Source organism: Phascolarctos cinereus, unplaced genomic scaffold (genome assembly GCF_003287225.1).
Source record: "Phascolarctos cinereus isolate Bilbo 61053 unplaced genomic scaffold, phaCin_HiC Scaffold_4;HRSCAF=312, whole genome shotgun sequence".
NCBI lineage: Eukaryota > Metazoa > Chordata > Mammalia > Diprotodontia > Phascolarctidae > Phascolarctos > Phascolarctos cinereus.
The window spans coordinates 355,800,134-355,825,108 of record NW_027555847.1 but is presented as its reverse complement, the minus strand read 5'-3'; the positions used below and the strand labels follow the sequence as shown (position 1 = coordinate 355,825,108).

At 39.6% G+C, this 24,975-nt stretch overlaps 1 protein-coding gene across 3 annotated transcripts in view; it reads left to right on the top strand.

Moving 5' to 3' along the window:
* The first annotated feature begins 473 nt into the window (after nt 1–473).
* The window catches only part of SLC1A3 (solute carrier family 1 member 3), a 111,090-nt gene continuing 86,588 nt past the window's right edge, over nt 474–24,975 (top strand). The window contains exons 1-3 of one of the 3 annotated variants that reach the window (XM_020995933.2): nt 474–632; nt 2,189–2,474; nt 23,881–24,018. In XM_020995933.2, coding sequence (XP_020851592.1) covers nt 2,294–2,474; nt 23,881–24,018 — 319 coding nt within the window. In that variant the 5' untranslated portion in view covers nt 474–632; nt 2,189–2,293. Of the gene's footprint in view, nt 633–2,188; nt 2,475–21,568; nt 21,648–23,880; nt 24,019–24,367; nt 24,470–24,975 lie in introns of those variants that run through there. The other 2 variants (XM_078153216.1, XM_078153214.1) reach the window with 2 other exon arrangements.

Here is a 24,975-nt window from a genome sequence, read left to right as displayed (position 1 = left end):
TTTCCGGAGTAATGTCAGGTTCCGTTCCCTAGCCTGGAAAAAGAGTCTTGCTCAACACGGTTGTTCCGCCTGGCAAAAGAGCGTACGGTCTCATACTTCTTTAAGAGAGAAACTGAGATGATGTTATGTAATTAAATTTCGTGTTCTGAAAGTCCGCTATGGAGCGTCTAATCATGAAGACTTCCAGTGTTCTCCGTGTGTGTGTGTGTGTGTGTGTGTGTGTGTGCGTGTGTGTGATCGTCAATTCTTCCTGGTCCTGATTTTGCATTTCCAATGAAAGTGAATTGACAAAGCGTAGAAGTGGTCTAAAGAGAAAAACAAAGCAGCAAGCCTACCCTGAGAGTGCCAAAGCTAATCAATATTCCAGAAACCCTGGGGTTCCCTCCACCGTCTCCCCTCCTCTTCTGCAGTGTTTTCATCCTCCCCCACCCCCCAGCCCGGATCCCAGTCTCCTCCCCTTTTCTTAAGTTGCCCTGATAGTAAGTTGCTGTTTCAGAGCAGAGCACATGCAGAGTGTCAGCGCTAGCCTGGCCCTCTCTCCCTGCGTTTTGTTAGCAGCCGCTGTACCTGCTGGGGGATTTTATCTTGTCCCTTGCCTGCTGGGGCTTCAAACCACTGCGGAATCTGAAAAGGTAAGTTTAATACCTATAACTCTTGCCCGGTTTCGTTTTTCATCCTCTGGCTTTGCCAAAGTGTTGTTTTCCGGGGCAAAGGAGTTGGGAGAGTGAGCTAGCTAGCCATTTTGGTAGATAAACTGCATGCTTAGTATTTGAACGTCGTTCCAATCGCTTATTCAGTGAGATTCCAATCGCCTCTCCTAGTCTGGATTTATCATTCAGGCCAGGTTGGTGGCAGATTGTGGCCAAAGATGTGGTAAGGTAATCGAGATGAAATGATCAGTTGTAAAATTGCGAATGAGATTCTTGCTAAGTAAAAAAAAAAAAAAAACTGTTCTCTTTCTTCTCCTCCTCACCCCACCCCCGAGCCACGCGTTTATCTGGTACTTTTAAACGTGATCGGGCATACTCATCCTTCTCCCCCTCTCCCAATATACTCACACCTGCAATCGTATTTGAAATTCCAAACTGCTGGACAGCTGGCTTTTCCATACTCTTTTTTAGCTTCTGAAGAATCCCTCAATTTACATCCCTCTAACTATATGCAGTATCATCCTCAGACATCCACAGATGCTTCCAATTCTGATTTTGATTCATCCTGGCAAGGATCTGCAATGAATTGGAAATATCATAGGGCAGTGACATGGAGCCCTGGACTATCAGAATAACTGACTTCCACCTAGGAAAGAGATTTTTGTTTAATTTCTTTTTTGAATGATCAGTGCATGAATGGACCTAGAAACTATGATAATGTTTGGAATGAAAATTAGATTAACCTCCTCATAAAGTCCAAATAACAAAGAAGGGCATTTGGAAAGCCCCAAAACTAAGCAAATCAATGATAAAATGTCCATATCGGTGTATTTTTATGCAATCAGAGACAAATGCTACTTTCTAGTTTGTTGTTATAATAAGTGAAAATAAATTCTAGCCACTGATACTTTACATATGTGCTCAGAGTACTTCACACGTTTTTTTTTTTATGGAAAAAATAGTTACCCATATAAAACTGCCAAATCTATTTCCCTGGTATACCATGTATTCGATAAAGTGACCTCTCTTTCTCTCTCTCTCTCTCTCTCTCTCTCTCTCTCTCTCTCTCTCTCTCTCTCTCTCTCTCTCCATACTTATTATTGAAATAAATATTCTAACTTTTTCTCAATAAAAAAGTAAGTCAAAGTACTTACTCTATGTAGCAGAAAAACCATGACTTCTGTATATTTATATCTTGTGGCATTTTATATTGAACTACATACATTTGTAGTATGTGTACAAAATAAGTCTTCAAACATTTATCAAGCACCTCTCTTATACCATGGCAGGATAAGAAAAAAATAGACAAAAAAACCCAGTGCCTGCCAGCATCATCTAGATTTTCACACATGCACTCAAGCAAAATATGTACAGTCTATTCTTGAAGCCTGGCACCAGAGTACTGCTGCTTCTTAGCACTAGGTTCTCTCTCCCACTCCAGACAATGTTGTGCAACGTTATTTACAGACCGGCCAATAGTAGCTCTGATTGATCATTCCTGGAGTGTATAACAGAGTTCTGTGCCTCTTGTGTTCCAGCTGTGCTGTCTGGTACTAAGGAAGAGAAGCACCTTGGGTTTCTCTGGAGAGGAGATTTGGCAGTTCTGATAAACGTTCATAGAAGACAGCACTCCCTGAAGCTCGATGACCAAAAGTAATGGAGAAGAGCCCCGGCTGGGGGGTAGAATGGAGCGGTTCCAGCAAGGAGTCCGAAAACGGACACTCTTGGCTAAGAAGAAAGTACAGAGCATCACAAAGGAGGATGTTAAAAGTTATCTATTTCGGAATGCCTTTGTTCTCCTCACTGTCACCGCTGTCATTGTGGGTAAGTCATTGGATCCCAGAAGTGTATCTTGTTTCTCTAGGGCATCTGGCAGCCCAGGGAAGTTATCAGATGGGCTAACTGTGAGTGATTAGAAGGCTATCTCCAGTTTTCTTCTAGATTTGCAGCCATTTGTAACAGGACAGTTTGTTGGCCTGTTTGGGGTGATATATGTGCACATGTGGGAATCTGGTAGAAACATCATTAGATGTTTTACAAAGCCCTAGTTCATATAGAGAAAAGAAAATATTTCAGAGGCAAGTGAGTGAAATATGGAAAAGTGCTATATAAACAATAAAAAGCTATGCAAGTGTACAGAATTGTTATCATCATTATGACTATTCAAAATGAAACTATAACTATTAGACAGGAGCGACTTTTTAAAAAAGCAAACTGGATTCTGCCAAAATGCAATTACCTTAAGCTGTCACTTCCACTTAAAGAACATGTGCAATTAGCCTGTCAAAAAGGAGAGATACAGTTCTCTGATGTTAATTATAGGGTCATTCGTTGCTGAGCAAAAGCCAGATATCAAAGCGGAGCACCCAAAGGGCTGCAAAAGCTGAATGGAAAAAATGCTTTTATTTTGTTGAATGCTTTCCTTTGCACACAGAGCTCTTTCATTCTCATCTTTACAAAACTTGCTAGAACCCTTTCTATATTTCTAAACTTATGGAAACTTTTTTTAGGTATTATCAATTCTGCATTGTTGGAAGCATGTGGATACTAATTTGTATTAATGAAATGTTATCATTTTGCTTGACTGAAGTTCTACAAAGTTTTCTTTTGTAACTTCTAAGAGGCGTTAAGATCCTACTCAAAAAGGCACTATCATATTTTCGTATTTAGCATTTTTACTAGACCAAAATATAACCTTTAAATTAGCTGCTGTTTAAAAAAGAAATGTCCCAATTTTCAATAACTTCCCACCAAATAACAATAAATGAAATTTTGCTAAAATATCTCTATGAAGAACTTCATCACAGTTATGAACACAGGTTTAGCATTTGCCATGATTTTAGGCCTATAGATAATTAATAACTGGTCTTCTATAAATTGGTGAAATCCAACAGATCACAAACACAAATAAGAATACCTACCAAAAAACAATACAAAACCAAGTTGCTCTGGTTATAAAATGAAATCTCATGAAAGTCATTAGGCATCACAAAAATTTGAGCAAATAGACTTTGACAGGACTGGCTGTGGTGATAATTCCTAATTGTTGGATCGGTTGGTTGGTTGATCATAGGATTATAGATTTAGAGCCGGAAGGGTCCTTAGAAGGTATCAGGTCCAGCCCTTTCATTTTACAGATGAGGAAACTGCAGTCTAGAGTTGTTAAGTGACAACTAAATTAATGTCTAAAGTGCTATTCAGACTCAGGTCTTGAAGCCAGGTCCAAGTCCATGGTTCTATCAATTATGGCATACATTCATGAGTTGGGAGCTAGTCAAAGAAGAGATATACATATTGGACCAGGGAATTGATAATGGGATCATAAAACTTTCCTTGGTAGCTTACTACATTAAAAGGAAGAAGAATCTGAAGATATCTATTTCATAGATATCTAATGGATTATTTGAAATGTGATATTACTCTTTGTTACAAATTCCAATTTTAAATAGTTTAAACAATGCTTGAGATCTTCTGAGAAATGTTAGTGAGAAGAAAAGAGAAGGGAAGAGAATAGAAGAGGAGAAGAGAGGAGAGGAGAGGAGAGGAGAGGAGAGGAGAGGAGAGGAGAGGAGAGAGAGGAGAGGAGAGGAGAGGAGAGGAGAGGAGAGGAGAGGAGGGAAGGAAGAGAAGACTTTTCTAGGCTTCTTAATACAGTCCCATTGCCAATGCTGGATTTATATAGTACCACCCCCACCCCACCCCCCAGCTAAAACTTGTACAGTGGATCAGTCAATAACTATTATTTTTCTAAGTAGAGACTCTGCCACCTCTCTAGTAGTAAAGTCACTAAAGTCCTTTGTGTATATTGTATAATAATTCAAGACCACTAGTTTTTCTTGTTGGCCATTTTCTCTTAGGAAAGAAGTGGAGAAACCCATTAAAAATGGAGTCATCAGAGGGGTATTGTTTGTAGAATAGACTTGTTTGTGGGAAAGCCTGAATGAAGAGAAGTGATGAGAAGTCCAAAGAGAGGCAGAATACTGTAGAAGACTCCCAAGAAGTCAGTGAAAAGAACTAAGATCACTAACGAAAGGAAGAGGATGCCAGTATTTAAAGGCCCAGTTACCATATTGGCGTTCTGATTCTCTCATAGTGCAACTGAAGTTGCCAGGGGTGCCTTTCCTAAGAGCTGTGGGAACTAAGTTGAGAAAGATAACTTGGCTTAAAGCCTGTTTCGTTGCCTTTGCTGACAGACATCCAATGGTAGGGGTAACAACAAGACATTGACAAAGAGGAAAAATAAAAGACCTTACTGACAGTTAGGGAAACCATTTGGATTCTGCATCAACAATGTGTATAGTCAAATGGATGATTCAATAAGTCACCAAAGGAAAAGGAAGAGCCTTCTCATTAGGTGTGCTTTCCACCAAGGCACTTGTGTGAACAAAACCTACATATATCTGCATATGGTCATTTACCAACACCCCTGCCACTCCAAGAAAGGGGGAAAGAACAAGGCAGGATATTGTGTTTGTTTGTTTTTTTTAATTTGATTTCTATAACACAGGAAGACATAAAGACAATGGGACAGGTGCTAGAAAAGAATGAAGCCAAAGAAAAGTTATTTTCCCCAACTGAGGAGGCAAGCTTCGATTAGTATTTGTCATTTTTAAACATTCAGGGTATTTTTGGTAAAAATTACTGAGGACGAAATGTCTTCTTGTGGGTTTTTTGATAGAAGGATTATGGAATTTAAAGTAGAGAAGTACCTTAGAAATCATTACCTAATTCTCTCATTTTGCAGATGAGACCAAGGCCCATACAAGTGAAGTGATTATGCCATGATTACACACATACTTAGTGAAAGGGCTGGGATCTGAACCTAGGTGCTTAGACTCCAAATCCCATACCATAGATACACACTCAAAACGTACATTCCATCCATGAAGCTGGGGGTGGTGGTGGTGGTATATAGCTTCACCTTGTACAATGAGGATCACAGTTGCTGAAAAAGCACAAAACTATGACTGTTTCAGTGCCATTTCCTCCATGAGCCCAAGCCAAATTTTGGCTTACCAATTTGACAAAATAGTTTATGATAGGAAAGTCATCTACATTATCTCCTAAATCTTCCATACACTAGGAGAGGAAGCAAGTTATAATGGATAGTGGACTGACCTTGGAGGCAGAAAGACCTGGGTTCAAATCCTGCTTCAGGAATGAGCTTTGTGTGTGACTATCAGCAAGTCATGTAATCTCTTTCTGCCTCAGGCAATATTCTAAGACCTTATGGACCAATTACCATAGGAATTTCTGGACTAGGGTCTACAAAGTACCACCTACACCATGGATGAAAACAGGTCCAGACCAAAAAACAAAAGAAACTTATTCTAGACATTATGAAATATGGAAGCAGTAGATAAAGAAACTAAGGGCCAGGCTAAGCACTAAACAGCTTTGGTGGGATCTGTTGTCAGTGGGGTTGCAGGAGTTATTAAGTCATCTGGGTGCCCCAAACCATCAATGCAAGGACATTATTGCCCTCCATTCCTCCAGGAAGACTTTCCTTATTTCAGAGGGATTTGAGTTTTGTAGAGATGGTCCTGGGAAACAGGCAACTTAACTTGAGGAGAAGATAAATCCTTTGTCTCATTAAAGTTCATGTCTTTTGGGAATATAGGGAATTCTTAGACTCTAGGTAAATATTTCGCAGGATTGGCTGGAGTGATGGAGTGCATTGTTGTCTGTCCTTTGTTCTTGAAGAGGACCATGACATCAGGAAGGTGATAGAATGTCTTGCAAGTGAGCTGGATTTAAGTGAAGGAGGGCTGTGCAAAGTCACCAGCCTCACTTTCTCCTCCAGAGCCATATGGGTCCAGTGGCAAGATATAGATCAGGATGACTGGAGATGGCCCCCAGCATAGGGTAACCTTGGCTCAAGCACTGCTTGAATTATCAGCCCTTCTCAGGTACTTCACCAATGTAGAGCAAGTTCTAAGACCATCAGCAAGTTTCCACAGGGACTCTTTAAGAGAAGAGATGATAAAAAATGCTTTAAAGAAGAATTGATGGGTTCTTGGGAAGAATAAGTGTCTTGACAAAATTTTTGGATCATAGATCTGGAGTCTAGAAGGGGGCTTAAAAGCCATCCCATCACAGATGATTTTATTAAGAGCTTATTGTGTGTACTGCTCAAGGCACTATGAATACAAAGAAAACAATGAAATAGTTCCTACCACCCAGAAGCTGCAATTCTGTTAAAGTAGACATACATATCTAAAAGTATATGCCCAATGAATATAAAGTCAAGGGAGAGGACACACCCGGGGGGTGTGGGGGTCAAGAAAGCTTTATGTAGGAAATAGAACTTGAAGTCAGGTGTGGTGACTCATACTTGTAATCTTTGTTGACAGGAGGCTGAAACTGGCGGATTGCTTGAGTTTGGGCATTCTGAGCTAGGGGAAAGGAAATGCATTTATATAGTATCTATTATATGACAGACACTGTGCTAAACACTTCTTACAAATAATATCTACAATACTAAACACTTTTTACAACTATTATCTAAGCTGATTGGGTGTCTGCACTGTGTCTGGAGCAAATATGACAAACTCCTAGGACCAGAAGGCCACCAGGCTGCCCATAGAAGAGTAAATCAGTCCAGGTAGAATGGAGTAGATCAAAGTTACCCTGCCAATCAGCAATAGGATCAGGCCTGTAAGTGGCCTCTGCAGCCTCCCTCTGCAGTCTTTTTTTGTGATACTTGAACCGAGTTTTGAAGGAAAAAAGACATTCTTAGAGGCAGAGGTGAAGAGGAAATGAATTCCAGGCATGATAGACAACCAGTGAAAAGGCACTTCCCATTAAGATCACCTTCCATTTGCACTGTATATATCTTGAATGAACATTGTTGTTTGCATGTTATTTGCCCCATTTGAATGTGAGCTCCTTGAGAGCAGGGACCATGTTTTTGCCTTTCTTTGTATCTTCAGTACGTATCATAGTTCTAGAACACAGTAAGCATTTAACAATTGTTTACTAACTGACAGAGGCAGGCTCTAGAGGAAAAAGCAAAAAGGCCAAATTGTCTGGGTTACAGAGTGTAGGAAAGGAAGTAATCTATAAAAAGTTGGAAAAGTAGGTTAAAGCCAGTTGGGAAATCAACAAGTCAAGTCAAGAAACACTAAAATATTGTGAAGAAAGAGTTTAAGGGATTATCTTCCTGGTTCTAAAATCATCCATCACTCATTGGTAGCAAATTGGATTCTTAAGTTATTTCTATAAACAGTGAACCTGGTGATCCCAGTGTATAAGGTACTCCATGATTATAAGTTGGGTTCCTGAGGGAACTGCATTGACCCTGGCTAACTCTTACATATTTCAGAACCTGAAATTTCATTAATGTAGGTATTCCCTCCATTGTCACAGCTCATAACCCTTTTATAAATTAACAGATGGTTTTCTACTGTTGTTTCAGCTGAAAAAAATTATCACCCTGCAACTAATCTGGTGATAAGCCTCCCCAGACTTAGCTAGGAAGGTTCTTGAACAACAAACATAATGGTGCACAATCAGTCAGTCAACAATCATTTAGTAAGCACTTATTCTCTGCCAGACACTGCTAAATGTTAGGTATACAAAGAAAAGCAAAAGACAAAGTGCATACAGTTTAGTGAGCAATACCATCTTATCATATAAAAAATATAATATAGAGACCTGGAAGACTTAGCATGGTGTCTAGCATGTAGTAGGTAATTATTAAGCATTTGTTCGTTGACGGATTTATTGAGAGAGCCACAGTAGTATGGGGTAAACTTGGCTCACCACAGCATTAGATGTCCAGGCTAAATATTAAGGAAAAAAATAGTTGGTGTTTGTTTTCAAAGCTATCAATTTGGGGATAATGCCTAGACATACTAAAACTGGAGATGGAGGGCATGAGAGTGTGGTAAGACAAGGGGGTACATTCTAGGTCTTGGAGTCAAGTGAGCTGGGTTCTAGTTATGTATTTACCATTTAGCAGCTTCATGAGCTTGGGCAGGTCATTTTATCTCTTTATGCCTCTGTTTTCTCAGCTGCCAAATGAAAGAGTTAATTTAAATGATTTCTAAATTTCCTTTTAATATCTGATATTCTGTGTGTGAGAATCCCTGGTGCTTTCCAGCACAACAATCTGGGCTTACTGCTTTGGAGCTCTCCATGGTGTAAGTGTACATTCAACATAATGCCTACCTTTTCTATGGAGGGCCACTATCAGGAGTATAAATAAGCCTACTAGTAGAAAAGCAGTGAGATTTCAGCACCACTATTCCATGAAAGTGAGGCAGGGCTAAAGGAGGTCAGAGATGTAGCCTAATTTCTCCCAGTCTTATCTTACCTTAGAAGCCCCATAGTGTAGTGAGTGGAAAGAGCAGTAGGCAAAAAATCAAAGGTTCCAGGTCTGGCCCCAACTTTGCCACCAATACCTGTGTGACCCTGGGTATATCACTTAACCTCTCTGAACTTCAGTATCCTCTCCTATAAAGCAATGGGGTTGGACTTAGATGACCTCTAAGGAAGGTCTCTTTCAACTCAAACAGGCTGTGATTTTGTAATCTCTAGATTTCCCTGTTTTTTAATCTATTAAATGAGGAGATTGGAATGAACAATCTTTAAGGTCTCTTCCAGCTCTAACATTCTAACAGCCTAAGTAAAGTTTGTCCCCTAGTAGTGTGTCTGCAGGTCATTAGGGTATATGACTGTTAGCTGACATTTGCAGTTCATAGGACACCTGTGAACTTGCCAAGACCAGCTTGCCAGCCATTTATCTACCCCTGGCTCCCCAACTATAACACACACACACACACACACACACACACACACACACACACACACACACCATCATTCATCCTCCATTCTCTCCCCACCATGGTTTTCACCACCTCCATCCTCCAGAGCAAAATGAATAGAGGGAAATGAAAAGATGAAGGATGCTCAAAAATGCAAACACTCAACGTAAGTATAAGCACCAAATAGGATCCTGTCTGGAAATAGGAAGGTAGACAGTAACTGACTTCTATAGAACCTTCTAAGGTTTACCAAGTCCTTTTCCCCACAACAATCTGGTAAGGTAGGCATTACAAGTATGAAACTCAGAAGGATGAAGTGATTTGCCCATTGTGATATAGTAATTGTCTAAAGAATTTTCAGCCACTGCTGCTGGCCCCAGGTCTAGCATGCTTTACATTCTATCTCTACCTCACTACTTCTCATAATGACCTCCTGAGGGTGGTTTTAATCCATTATTGTCTCTGTGGCAATAAAACATCACAACATATAAATGCACTTGTGGGGAAAATACCTAACTATACCATGACAAGCTGGTCATTTCTCCTCCTCCTGTCCTCTCTCTACCCCCATCTTTCCCAACGACTTATGTCCCTCCCAAATCAGAGTCCAGTTTGCAGTTTACCATCTAAGCTGAGTCCCTTCCCTCTCTCACCTAAACCCTACACCCTGTGTCAACTAGGTCCCTGCTGTTACTGAGTTATTTTATTCCTTTTTTGCTTTATTCATGACTTGAGTAAGAAAGGCCTGGATTCAAATCCTGCCATGGATGCTTACTAGCTTGTGATTTTGTACAAGTTACCTAGCCTCTCTGAGGCTCAGTTTCATCATGTGTAAAATGAAGATGATAATACCTGAGATGTCTACTTAACAGGGTTGTTGGTGAAGGTGAAATGAGATAATGTTCATAAAATGCTTTGCAAACTTTAAAGTGCTCTAGGGACATCAGCTTTTATTCTTATTGCTATTATTCAGGTCAATTCTGCCACTCTCTCTGAGAGCATGGATTCACATTCCTCCTTCTTTCTACCCCCACCTCCCCATAATTTCTGATCTTCAGGAATGAAGTTGGGATTGTTTCTGTTGTTGGTTGTTTTTCAGTCATGTCCACCTCTTCATGACCCTTTTTGGGGTTTTCTAGGCAAAGATACGGGAGTGGTTTGCCATTTTCTTCTCCAGCTCATTTGACAGATGAGGAAAATGAGGCAAACAGGATTAAGTGACTTGCCCAGGGTCACACAGCTAGCAAATGATGTCAGATTTGAACTCAAGAAGAAGAGTCTTCCTAACTCCAGGCTGGGCAATCTATTCAATGTGCCACCTAGGATAGCATGTCAAAATTAAAATTTCCTATGTGCACCATGAGATGAAGGAGGTTACAGATGCATAATGCATGTGAAAGGGAGTGAGAATGAGGAGCTGAGAACCCTCTTCTCTAAGGGATACATTCCAGGGGACTACAGTACTTAGTATTCATCAAACACTGGGGCGGGCTCACTTATTTTAGTCAATATGACAGCTTGGTGAACACCATCAACATCAATATTTGGCAGGAGAGGAAAGAGACATGGGATATGTAATGCTGTATTCATGTATAAACATTGTGCTCACATTTAATCAGAATTTAAGAATCCTCTGTCAAGCTACAGACGTTGCCTCAGGTTCATTGTTGAAGGTTGAGTATCCATCCTCATAAGACATTACACCTCTAGGTAGGATATATCCATTCTAAAACTTAAAATATTAGGCTGAAGAGAAAGCTTAGGTAAAGGAAGCTGGACCCCAGCTTAAGTAAGTGGCTTATTTAAGTCCTGGATTTAGGCCTTACTTTAAAAAAATGGAAAATAAACTTTAAAGGTTACTCCTTTGTTTTGTTTCAGGGTTCATGGTAGACATTTGAAAATTAATTTAGGAGTAGAAAGAAGCTAAAGAGTTTTGAATTTAAGGACAGAGCCTAACCCTATACTTCAGTGGTTCAGAAGAAACCTCTTCTCAACAACCTGCTTAGACCTAGCCTGCTACTGCACGGTGGAGAGTAGAGAGCAATTTATTAGTGTCAAGCCAAGAGTAGTGGCTACTTGGGTCTAACCTCGTTACGTATATAGATGTGGCTATCTTTCTCCAACTATCTATAGATAGTCTTAGTTTTTAGATGAGTTATGTTCCTAGAATTCTGTTTTGAGGGTAAAATTCTGACACATGTGCTTCTACCTTCCTCTATGCAGACCTTAGTGGAAACCAGTGCATGTGTGGGCAAAGGTGGAAAGTGAAGGATTGACCTTTTTTAGATAGTGTAGAAAGAACAGGGTGGAGAGTTGGGGAGTGATGAAAAGTGAAGATGACTTATAATCAGTCTTTCTTTGTTTACAGAATTGATTTTTTTAAGTAGAAGAAAAAACAGTTTCCACATAATGGAAAACAGAGGGTGAGATTCAATCTAGCTAAACAAAGAGTGCCAAAGAGTACAACTTCAGCCACATAGCTAAGCACTGATTGCTGTATTAAAGCAGTTTTAAGAGGCTTTAAATAAATTTATCAAGGGATATATAAACATGATCTCCCAAAATCAATATACAAGAGCTACTGGTGATTGATTGATTAAAACAAAGACAGAGTCCAAGTATAGATGAGTTTATATTTTTTCACATTCTCTCTCCCTTCCCCAGAAAGAGTTGAAAGGATTTTTTAGCTTGAAAGGGGTGCATTTCCCACAATCTCAAGTGAACAGGCTGATTCCACTTGCCACATCCCACGCTGTTGGTTTCATGAAGCCAATTTTTGTAACATTAATGCAGTATCCATCAGCATCCAGGCTGATATCCTAGGGAAGGGCAGAGCACAGAAGATGTGGAATCAATGAATACAAATCGGCAAGAGGAAAGACTGTGGCCTTTGGAAAAAGAAGTGTAATTTTGCCGAGTCCAGTGAAATCGACTAGATCTATAGTTGGATGTTGGGATTGGCTGACCTGAAGTTCCAGAATAGGAAGAAAGAAAGAAAAAATAGACTGATGAACAAGGATTTTAGGGAAAAATTACATTATGAAAGTTCTACTCTCTTCCTACTTCAAAATTAAGGATTTGTTTTAAATAAGGGACAAAAATAACACTAATAATAAATTTCTGTATAATTTTTCAATATAATAACCATAACTCACATTTATGTAATGCTCTAATATTTGAAAAGTAATTTGCATAATCTCTCATTTTTCCTGTCATTTTTTCTGTATTATCCTAGTTTGTTCTCACTAAAAAAAAAACCTAGACAAGTGTGACAAATATTTTTATTTCATTGTTGTTATTGTTACTATGACTACTACTACTATAAAAGATCACTAGCAAAAAGTGAGAAACAAGCAAATTATACAGGACCTTATTATTCTATTCCCCACAGTGTGTGTGGGGGGGAGGGGAGGTGATAATAATTTATATAGCACCTACTCTGTGCCAGGCACTGTGCTAAGTGCTTTTTACAAATATTATCTCATTTGATCTTTACAACAACCTGAGAGGTAGATGCTATTATTATTCCCATTTTACACTTAAAGAAACTGAGGCAGAGATTATGTGACTTTCCTAGAATCACACAGCTAAAAAGTGTCTGAGGCTGGCTTTGAACTCAGATCTCCCTGACTCTAGGCCCAGCACACAGAAGCATCCTGATCCCAAACCATAGGTCAGTTCCTTGGACAAAAAGTACCCTAGGTTAAAGGCACTCTGTTGATCCACATTCCTAAAGCTATAGTTCATGAGCCCCCACCAATGTATTTTTTTCAGTAATCAGCCAAAAGATACAATTAGCTCAAGTCAAAAACATTTATTGAAATGGCATGATAAGAAAAGTAGCAATAACACTTTCCTCCCTTTTACTTCCAGTACACTCTTTCACAAATACACTTAGAATTAGCTTGGAGAGCAGACACAAAGTTCACAAGTAGGGAAGGCAGCATGGTGAAATAGAAGGAGCACTGGTTCTGTTGTCAAAGGATATAGGTCTAAATCCTACATCTAACACTTGGTATCTTTGTGACCTTGGGCAAGTCATTCAACCTCTCTGGGTCTCAGTTTCCCTCATGCATAAAATGAGGAGATTGGACTGTATAACATTTGAGGCCTCTTCCAGTTTTAGATATATGATTCTAGTATTTAGGGTCATTAGAAAAAAAGTCTTGAATTTTCTAGTCCTTACACTTAGAACAAGACCTTATATCACAAAAAGAATGACCTTGACTCTCTTTCTCCTCCTCCTCCTCCTCCTCCTCCTTCTTCTTCTTCTTTTCTTCTTCTTCTTCTTCTTCTTCTTCTTCTTCTTCTTCTTCTTCTTCTTCTTCTTCTTCTCCTCCTTCTCCTTCTTCAGAAAGAGTAAAAGTGATAATGGGTGAAGCATTTGTCATAATTACAAAAATTTGATGCTAAGCATACCATTCCATATACCTCTTATAGGATTAAGATCCAAGAAAGAAGCATCACTTTTTTCTATAAAGTTTGCCTCAGAGTTACACAGGCCTGAGTGTCAGGTTCCAGGGGCTATGTTAGAAATACTATTTACTGAAAGTCACTAAACAATTCTAGGTCCAGAACCAGGAACCAGGAATAGGCAAATCAGTCAGTTGGAAAAAGAAACTCACAAGGAGGTACAACAAGGGTACTTTTAAGTATTTTTCCAAATATAAATATTTTTGATGCCAGAAATAAATTTTTGATGTACTCTCTATGACATGTATACATTTATTTTGTGATAAGTAGCATTATGTGTTACAAAGTACTCACACACACACACACACACACACATAGAACACAATTTTCAAACCTTACATGGTATGAGCAAATGTGCTGAGGTCTGAGAGACAAGTAAGGATAGAAGACAGGGCTGTTCCATCAACACACTGCATTGGCTTGCCCAAATTATTTTAAACTTTTGTGTGACTCAGTTTCCCTATATATGAATAGGCAATATGATTGATTATTCACCAGCTTCACCAAGGTTAACACAAGAAATGCTTACTACTCAATCCCGGCCCATGATCTAGATTAATGATGAAATGAAAGACTTTAGTGGATTTGACTAAGGTCACATGGGTAGTAATCACCACATATTTGTTGATTGGTTACTTAACCCTATATAAAGTTCTATGGGAGGTACAAAAGAAATTTAAATGGGGCCCCTGTTTTTTGGGGGGTAGGCATTTGGGGTTAAGTGATTTGCCCAGGGTCACACAGCTAGTAAGTGTTATATGTCTGAGGCCAGATTTGAACTCAGGTCCTCCTGAATCCAGGGCCAGTGCCTATCCACTGCACCACCTAACTGCCCTAGGAGCTTTGAAGAAGGTTAAAGTAGAGTTAGAAAGATTATATAATCACATATGAAGCAAGAAATATGTTAACAATACCTTAAGTTTCTATAATTCTGCTCAGCCTAGAAGTCATTTCATTTACATTCTTAATTTTCTTGTAAGATTGGGAAGGAGTAGGTATTAGTATTCTAATTGCCCAAAAAGGGTTTAGGAATGGAAGCAGGGAAGAGTATGAGATGGATGGATCCACAGCTAGAGAATGGAAATCCATAGAGAATGAGAAACCAAAATAAGACACCAGATCTCCACATCCAGAGAGGCCATTTTGTTTGTTTCTTCATTCAGAGATGTTTTTATTAGACACATGCTCCTATAACAAAATACGTGAGGAGTTTAAGGAGAGAATAACATACACACTCAATTGGGTATGGAAATCTATCTTACCCTACAGGAAAATAGGGAGGGAAGGGGACAAGATAACAGGAGGATGATAGAGGGGAGGGCAGATTGTGGGAGGGGGTAATCAGAAGCAAACACTTCTAAGGAGGGACAGGGTCAAAAGAGAGAATAGAATAAATGAGGGGCAGGATAGGATTAAGGGAAATATACTTAGTTTCTCACATGACTACTATGGAAGTGTTTTGCATGACTACACATGTATAACCTGTATCTAGTTGCTTGTCTTCTCAATGAGAGTGGGTGGGGAGGGAGGAAGGGAGAAAAATTTGGAACCCAAAGTTTTAAAAACAAAAGTTAAAAAAAATGTTTTCACATGCAACTGGGAAATAAGAAATACAGGAAATGGAGCATAGAAATCTATCCTGCCCTACAGGAAAATTGAAGGGGAAGAGGATAAGAGAAGGGAAAGAGAGAAGGGAGGATAGATTAGGAGAAGGAGTATTCAGAATGCATGCCGTCTGGAATCGGGGGGAGGGATGAGATGGGGAGGAAATTTGGAACTCAAAATCTTGTGGAAGCAAATGTTGAAAACTAAAAATAAATAAATAAATATTTTAAAAATACATGAGGAGACTAGTAGGACTAGAGAACTTGAAATGTTTCTTTGATGATGGCTTCCATTCCTTTGAAATTCAATGACTAGGCCTTACTGTGCCATGAAGACTTTTCAGCAACATTCTGTTGAGGTGATAAGAAGGAGCTAAGTTCAAATCTTGGATCAAAAGCAAAATTTCACCTCCTTTTTCCAAATTCTGCCATCTTCTCTTTCACTTACTATGAAAGAATTTCACCATGTTATATCAGCCAATTCTTGAGCAAGGTCTCAAGGAGCCATGCGGTTTGATGTAATGTAAAGAAAAAGCAAAAGTTGTTCCTTCACTCTAGAAAAGATTGTTGCTGTAAGGCAGCTTTTGAGATCCCTTCTGGCTCTAGACCTATAATCATACTATTAAAGGTCACTAGCAGATTGTAAACAGAAAAATAAACATAGTACAGTTCTTGACTTTTCTAGTTCATACTATTTCAGAACAAAAGGCTTTACAAAAAAAGAAGGAAACGGACTCATTTTTCTTCCTTATCGGAAGTAGTGAAAGTGGTAATGAGTTTGGCATTTGTAAGAATTACAAAAATTTATGCTGAGCATAATTCTTGTAAATGTGAGCACCAGGTTCTACGGAACCTGTGGGAATGGTTGAGTAAACCACCCAGAGAAATATTTTTCCCCTTATTTCTGTTTTTCATCCTCAAACACTGTTACATCCTCAATTTGATCGAATCAGCAACTCTAGCTTTTGCTGGTTAGGGACTTAATTGTCTTCTGGTCAATTTGGGATGTTGGTCCTATGTGGAAGAGATTGTGTGTCTCATCTTGGGTGGGCTAAAGCATCTGGTAGCTTTCTTGTGGACCAGGATGTTATTCTCAAAGGGTAAGGCCTGTCTACTGAGGTCAAAATGATTGTTATTTTTAGATTCCCTTTTGGCATCTGGGTTCCTGTCTGCCCCCCACTCCTTCTTGGAGAAGGCTGCCTTTTGAAGATTCATACTTCATGCTGTAATTTGTCGATGATAGAATTGGTATAGTAGAAGATGTTGTAAGACAGACATTAATAATTCATTCTTTCATTCATCCATCTATTCATTCATTCAACAACATTTATTCCCAGAGTTGACAAAATATCCGAGTTCTAATTCCATTTCAAAATGATGTATCCTTTTTTTTTGTTTTTTTTTCTGCCCACCTAAAAAATTTTAGTAGGATCATAAACTTTGAGCTAGAAGGGACTAGTGCATTCCTGGGTGCAGGGATGTCCGGTACATTGTCATTTTACATATGAGGAAACTAAAGCCTAGAGGGTCAAGTGATTTGACTAAGGTCACAGGTGTAGTAAGTGGAAGAGCAAGTATTTAAACTCAGGTCCTCCAGCTCCAAATCAAGCACGTTTTTCACTCTATCATATTCTTGGTTGAAAGGGAGGGAGCCAGTTTTGCAAAATGGGCCAAAGTACAGCAACGTTCTTTCAGTTTTAAGCTTTTATAGAAATACATATAGAAATTACAATGTCTATTCTTCAGCTGCGTTTTCTCTTGATCTGCTGTGTCCACTCGATTTTAGCTTAGAAATTGAGATGATATTTAATGTTCCAATGACATGTTTGTTGTTTGGACTCCCCAGGGGGATTGGGGCATACTGTTCAAAGGCTCCCTTTTTAAGTTTTTAAATACAAATGAAGGAGAAATTAATCAAATCAAGTGCAACTTTGCTCATATAGTCTCAAGTTGGCAATACTTATCTCATTTCCTTTAGCCCCAAATGTAATGTGTGCACAGAGTCAGGGATATCAAACCTCATTAGAAGTCATTCTCTTTGTAATTGTAATTTTCTTTTGTTCATAGTGTAAATCAGCAGAGGATCTGTCCTGGGACAATGAAACTCTATTCATTAGCTCTGTGTCACGTTACTCATGTTAACTTTACCCTGAGTGAAATCAGTTCCCACAAACAGTAATTCTGTCTTACAAACAAGGAATTGGCCAGCCCCCTTTCTAAAGCAAAGCAAGGCACCTAGGAACTCCTCTGTGCCCTGTCATTGGCGATGGAGAGGGAGTGTCATAGACTGTGGGAACATGTTTCAGGGGAAGCTTTTTGTATTACTGGGTTAGAATATAATCAGAAACTTGAACTGCTCACCAAAAAAGCAATCCATCTCTGTATTCAGAACATTTCCTCTAGATTAGTTTCTGATCACTGACCTTGAAAGTTGTCTCACCTTTTAATTCTGCTCCGCAGAATTAATTCTGTTAGAGCAGAGGGCTGGGTTTAAAGAACACCACACTCCTCTTGTAGGAAAGTAGGGGTGAGAAGGGTGAAGTTTGAAAGCTAGATATGCACTTGATTTTGAGCAAAAGCCAAATAAATTTTCCCCTAAGTTTTAGATTTAGTTTGACTAGTTTCAGCTGGGTCCAAGATAGGGAAAAATATTGCACAATAAGTTTGAAATTGTAAGCAGGAGAAACAGGACATATATAGGCCCATTGTCAGTAATCCTATTGTAATACTCTGTTTCTGAGGGTTCCTCGGGACTGAAGGATGTTCACATAAGTACTATAAATAAACCTATAACATAGAATATTTATATTAATATATGTGTTCATCACAACTTCCAAAGAGCCTTGATTTCATTACTCTGGGCATTCCCTCTGCTGAAGGACTTATAATACTTTCATGCCTTAGAAGATAATTTAATGTCCTGATTAAAAAAAAACCCAAAAAACCTCAAATCAAATAACGGGTGACCTTTTGGTGATAACCCTACCTGCACCTAGCTATGAAGGTTTAGGACAGGGATGGGGAACCTGCAGCCTCAAGGCCACATGTGGCCCTCTAGGTCCTCAAATGTGGCCCTTAGACACATAGTTAGCCTGTCTCTTAGTCTTTGCAGCTCAGTAGATACTATCAGAGATTACACTCAGCTGGTATAGCTTTTAAGATCCCAGGCTTACCTCCCTGTCACAATGTAGCGTCAGAGGAGTCCTTTACTGGAGGAATTTACACAGATAAATACATAAATGTATGTGTGTGTGTGTGTGTGTGTGTGTGTGTGTGTGTGTGTGTGTGTGTGTGTGTTGGCGGGGGGAGAGGAGATAGACGGAGAAACAAATAGGTCTTTCCATATATCACATACGGGCATACATAGAAATTAATTGGTACAGTGTTTAGAGGATTGCTGTTGTCAGGACACTTGGATTTCAGACCTAACTTTTGATACTCATTACTGTGTAATCCTAAGCAAATCCCTTAACTGCTCTGAACCTCTGTTTCCTTATCACTAAAATGGAAATAATAATATTTCTCCTACTTGGCTCATAAAGTTATTGTAGGGTAAACAATTTATAAACCACAAATTCTATAGAAATTTTAATTCTTAATACCATATTATTATACAAAACATGATATGATGTATAGACAGCCAGCCTTGGAGTTAGGAAGACCTGAGTTCAAATCCTAACTCTGATACCTGCTGGCTATGTGACAATTTGTGACCCTAATCAAATCACTTCATCCCTCAGTGCCTGGGGCTGCTCTCTTGGTCCTGAAGTTGTAGGGCAGGTACTAATCCACATTTGTGATGGGAGTTTACTCACTAGGCATTTCCAATATCAATGTAATCTCAAGTACTATCGTGTGTATGTGTATTTCTATGAACACACACACAAATCAAGTAACACTGAAAACTATAACAGTTTTGCTTTGTTTGTTTGTTTGTTTGTTGGCTAGGCAGTAGAGTTAAGTGACCTGCCCAAGGTCAAACTGCTAGTAAGTGTCAAGTGTCTGAGGCTGCGTTTGACTTCAGGCCCTCCTGACTCCAGGGCTGGTGCTCTATCCACTGCACCACCTCGCTGCCCCCAACTATTATAGTTCTAAACAGTGCCCTGGTGCTAATAGCTGGAGTTTGAGGTGGTCGATGAAGGCCTAAAAGTAATTCTTTATTTAAAATAGAATTAATTTTTTTTTGTTTTTCTCCTAGTTACATGTAAAAACAACTTAAAAGTCGTTCTTAATCCTGAGTCCTGCTGGGTCTCAGATACTTCTAGCAGCTGAGCAGACCCTTACAGTTGCAGCAGATATTGGAAAGCCAGGGATTCTGCTTCTCCTGGTACCTGGATCTAATCATAAAAATAAAATAATTTGATTATAGCTCACATTGAATTCACAGGTTTTGCTTTACAGAATGTTTTTTCATAACCATTCAGTCAATAAACATTTATTCAATGCCTATTAGGTACCAGGCAGTGTGCTAAGTTCTGGGGATACAAAAAGAAGCAAAAGGCAATCCCTGCCCACAAGGAGCCTACAGTCTAATGGGGGGGGGGACATGCAAACAAATATATACAAAGCAAGCCACACACAGGATAAATGGAAAATAATTAGCAAAGGGAAGACACTAGAATTAAGAGGGGTTGAGGAAGTCTTCCAGTAAAAGCTGGGATTTTAACTGGGACTTCAAGGAAACCAATGAAGTCAGCTGGCAGAATTGAGGAGGGAAAACATTCCAGGCATGGGGAATAGCCAGAAAAAATGCCCAGGGCCCAGAGATAATGTCATGTTCATGGAACATCCAGGGGGCCAGTGTTACTGGATCAAAAATTGGTGAGTTTGGTAGTACAAGTGTGATTCTTCCTAGTTTACCTTTGAGGAAACCACACAGGATGGTAGAGGAGGGCAAATAGAGAGGATCTTAATGACTTACTCAAAGTCACATAGGAAACCAATAACAGAGCTCCAGGGGTTTTATCTGCCCTGTCTCCCAAGAGCTCAAGCAGCAGGATTTTACATGATTTCGCTCATCTTCCATTCCCTTTGGCTCAAGACCACGCATTCTCAGGCTCATTACCTCAGAGGTCATACCTGAATAAGAATTCTCCACTCCAACATCCCACATAAGTAATAAGCATCCAACCTTCACATTAATTTATTTAGCAACAGAACTCATCATGTCCTGAGGCAGCCTGTGCATATTTTAAACAATACTAATTGTTGGGTAGATTTTCCTTACATCAAACCTAAATTTTCTTCTTTATAATATTTCCCTAGATAGATGGAGCAGTGGGAGTCAGTAAGACATGAGTTCAGATCCAGTCTCTGGACACTTGCTAGCTGCAAGACTCTGGGCAAGTCACTTAACTTATTTACCTCAACTTCCTCAACTCTAAAATGGGGCTAATAACAGCACCTACTATGAAGGGTTATTGTGTGGATCAAATGAGATAATACTTATAAAGCACCTGACACTTAGTAGGCATCATAGAGAATGTTATTCCCTTCTCTTCCCCCGCTCCCCTACCTTCCCCGATAAGGGACAGACGTCCAGGTGCGGCTGGCCTGCTTACCTTGATGATAATCCTCCTCTCACAGAATGTGTTACCTGAATTTTTTCCATTTCACCTTATTCCTCAAGAAAGAGTAAACAGCAGAATTGTGTGTGGTTTCACCTTGGTCCACCTGATAATACAACAATTAGAGGTTAAGTTGGGTTACCAAATATTCTATTTAAAAATACAAATACCCCTGGAAGGTTAAAGAGTTGTCATTCATGAACAATTCAGTCAGACTACTTTATTCTAAGATTTGCCTGAGAACATCTAGATCAAGGGAAAAGGGTTTCTGATTGGGCATGGGGAGGCTGAAGGGAGTACTTGTAGGTAAGTTTGACACATGGGCACCTGGGGGTAGGGCAGGCCGGGGGGGGGGGGAGATGCTGTGGTGGGGGGCTTCGGTCAGCATGAGGGTTATGGGGACCTGGGGGCCTAATGAGGAGGGCACCAGGAGGTGGGGGAGGGTGCAGATAAGGAGGTGGGAAAATGTCAAGGACAAACTTCACTTATTTCAAAATTTTGCCTAGGGCCAGCCCTGCATCCCGGAAAGGAGGACGAAATTCTTCCTCCTCCTCTTCCCTCCTGCTCACAGGACCCAGAACTCAGGCTAGTACTAATGGGACTATAGTTCTACTATATTATGGGTTAAATAGGCTTTTTTGGGTTGGCCTGGGAATTTGATCACCTTTTAGAACATTGTTTCTATGGGGAAATGTGTCCTGAGTTCCAAACAAGCAATTTACAAGGTAAGCTTTTGGAATACATTCCATCAGTAACCTGCAGGTCTGCCTGAGTTCTTAAATCACTATTCCTTTATTTATTCGCTACTTAGGCTTCCTGGTATTCTGACAGGTCCCAGTCCCAAAAGACACAGCTATTTAGTTGAATATGCTTAGTGAACAATTCAATTGCAACTGATTTTCAAAATATTAAGTGTTTAAATATATTTTAAAAATATGTAATAAACATTATTATCATTAATAACTGTAATATAATAATAATAATAATATCTGAGACAGGCAGCATGACATACTGGAAAGAGACACAGCTTCAAAGGCCAAAAGGTCAAGGTTGAAATCTCCTCATCCATACTGGCTTTCTGACCCTGGGCCAAGTCACCTAAACCTCTCAGTGCCCTAGACAGCTCTCTAAGATCATAATTTTCTGAACAGTTGCTGGTCTGCCTTTAGCAGGGCAAGTTTCTTCACCAGGAGCTTTCTATATGGGTGATATCACAGGTCAAGACAAATAACACCAGACACTTATATAGCATTTTAAAGTTTGCAAACTGCAGATCAATTAAGTGACTTGTCCAAGGTCAAAATTTAAAAGATATATATGTATATATACATTCTTAGAAAAATGTTGTTCCATTCAATTTGCCGTGGGTAGGCAATACAGACCTAGGTATCCATTGCAAGCCCACTGTTTGCATGTGACTGATTTATCTTGTGATTTAGAAATCTGGTTCTCTAGTGATGTGGGCTTGGATAAGGCCCTAGTATGCCTCTGCATAATGTAATCACATAGTGAATATTATAGTAAGCAGCCAAAATATTAGCATGTGATAGACAGAGACAGAGATAGAGATAGAGATAGATACAGATACAGATAGATGCAGATGCAGATAAAGATATACAGATGTAGATACAGATAAAGGACACAAAGTTTGGGATCATTAGAGATGCAGCCATCATTACAGAATAGTATAATGATTGGCTACTGAAGAATGCTTTAGAAATATAATGCCTAGCTCCTTGCACAGGCAGAGGAGTCCATGTATACCTGACTCCTAGTTAAAAGAATTGCCAAAGCTGGAGAAGTGGTCAGCTTTTTGGAACCACTACATCGAAGGATGTATTTGATGACATTCACTCAAGTGGTCAAATTGCCTCTCCCACAGATTACCTGTGGAGAAGAGGGGGAGGGAACAGTACAGATAGCCTGAATTGGAATCAGCTGTGTTTGACAAATAGCAGCATTAAAATTTCTGGAATTTTTGAAACCCTCATGGGAAATCACGTTTATCTTGAATTCAAAAATGGGAGAAATGCAAAAAAGTAAATAATTATTTAGTACCATTTTCCAAAGTAAAGTCAGCTTATTAGTTTAAGAATACACAAATGTATTATGCATGACTTGATTTACTCATAAAATTATCTTGTCTGTTATGTTTAGAGTTGTGAAGGTGGAAAAAGAAAAAAAGAAACAAAAATTCAGGGAAAACTAGTTTTTTCCTGTTATTGTTTTCCTTCCATCCCCTGCCCCTGTACCCTCAGGTCTTTATGAGAAACTTATGCCACCAAGTTGCTGAAGTAGTGTCAAATGAGATTTACAAAATATGAAAGAGAGCACAACTTTTTTAAATTGAAAAATTAGATTACAGCCTGCTTTTATAATTGGTATTGGAAGACAGGACTAACAATTGTGTGTACTATACACTAGCTGTGTGACAGCAGGCTTTTGCCCCGTATAGTTATATTTTATGATGATGTAATTTGACCTGGGGTATATCCTAATCAGTGTAATGTTGAACCATATCAGAATGCTGTCCCACAGTATAAAAATTAAACTAAAGATATTTGAATTTAGTAAAACCAGAGAATGTGAAACTAAAAGAATAAGCCAGTCTTTTCAAAAGAGTGACTGTCAAAGATGTGCATACCCCCTTTCTCCCAGAGCAGCGCAAATATTTGCCTCCTAAATAAATTTTCTTGTGTCGGACACATGGCAAACACCAGCCAAACATTTGCCCCTTTTCAAAAAGTCTTGATATTGTTTCAGAAAAGACTCAGTTTTTTTTCTTTCTTTTTTTTTTTTTACCCCTCCTTCTCCTCAGGTACAATCCTTGGATTTGCCCTCCGGCCATACAGAATGAGCTACCGGGAAGTTAAGTACTTCTCCTTTCCAGGAGAACTTTTAATGAGGATGTTACAGATGTTGGTGTTACCGCTCATCGTCTCCAGCTTAGTCACAGGTACTAAAGTCAGCTTTGTTTTGCTTTTCCCTATCTTTTGTATATGGAAGACCTTTTATCACCATACATTGTAAACGTGAAAAGCCCCTCGGTCTTGGCTGGATGCATGCTCAAGTCTAGAATGAAAAGTTTCCTTCAAAATGGTGGCAGGGAGGTTTTTTTTGTTTGTTTTTGTTTTTAGTAATGCATGAGTGATCACGCCTCTCCCATTTGACCAATCACAAAGGGAAACAGATTTTAAATAGCCAATTAATCTGCTCTGTCTTCAGTATGAAAGAGGTACCCTTCTGAAAACACGTTCTCTACCGCGTACAACAGGTCTGTTTTCTCACCCTCTTATCCCACCCAGATAACATCTGGTTGGACAGCCTATTAGCTATTGATGCAAGAATGCTTGTTCTAAGAACCGCCAAGACTTGAACTGCGGCCTCCGTGGAAGCCTCACCACGAGGTAATGCCCACGACACACTCACAAGACTCTGCTGCCACCAGCAATGTATCTTTTCTGCCTCCCTGCATGATTTTCGTTTCCTTCTCCAGTTATACTCCCCACCTCCCAAACCTTTTCAACAGAGGGGAGAACTGGGAGGGGGTGGGGAGACTTTCCATCTGGAACCCTATAAAATGTCAAGGTTAATTTCACCTCCTGAACTCTGGAATTCCAGAGTAGAAACTAGCAGGATAGGATTGTGTCCTTTTGAGAGAAAGGGAGAGAGAAAAGAAAAAAGAGTGTGTGTGTGTGTGTGCGCTTCTGGGAGAGAGGCCGCAAGTAACTCTTGACGGGGTTGCTGTCGAAGGCTTATTTGCATGCTCGCTCGTGATTGGTGCACACCCGTGGAACTGAAAGTCTAGAGAGCAATGTCCATTCCTGAGCATTCCATCCCACCCACTCGCTAATTCCCCCGACTGCGGCACATCCACTATGTGTAGGCAGAATTCAGGAAGGCCCAGGAGCTA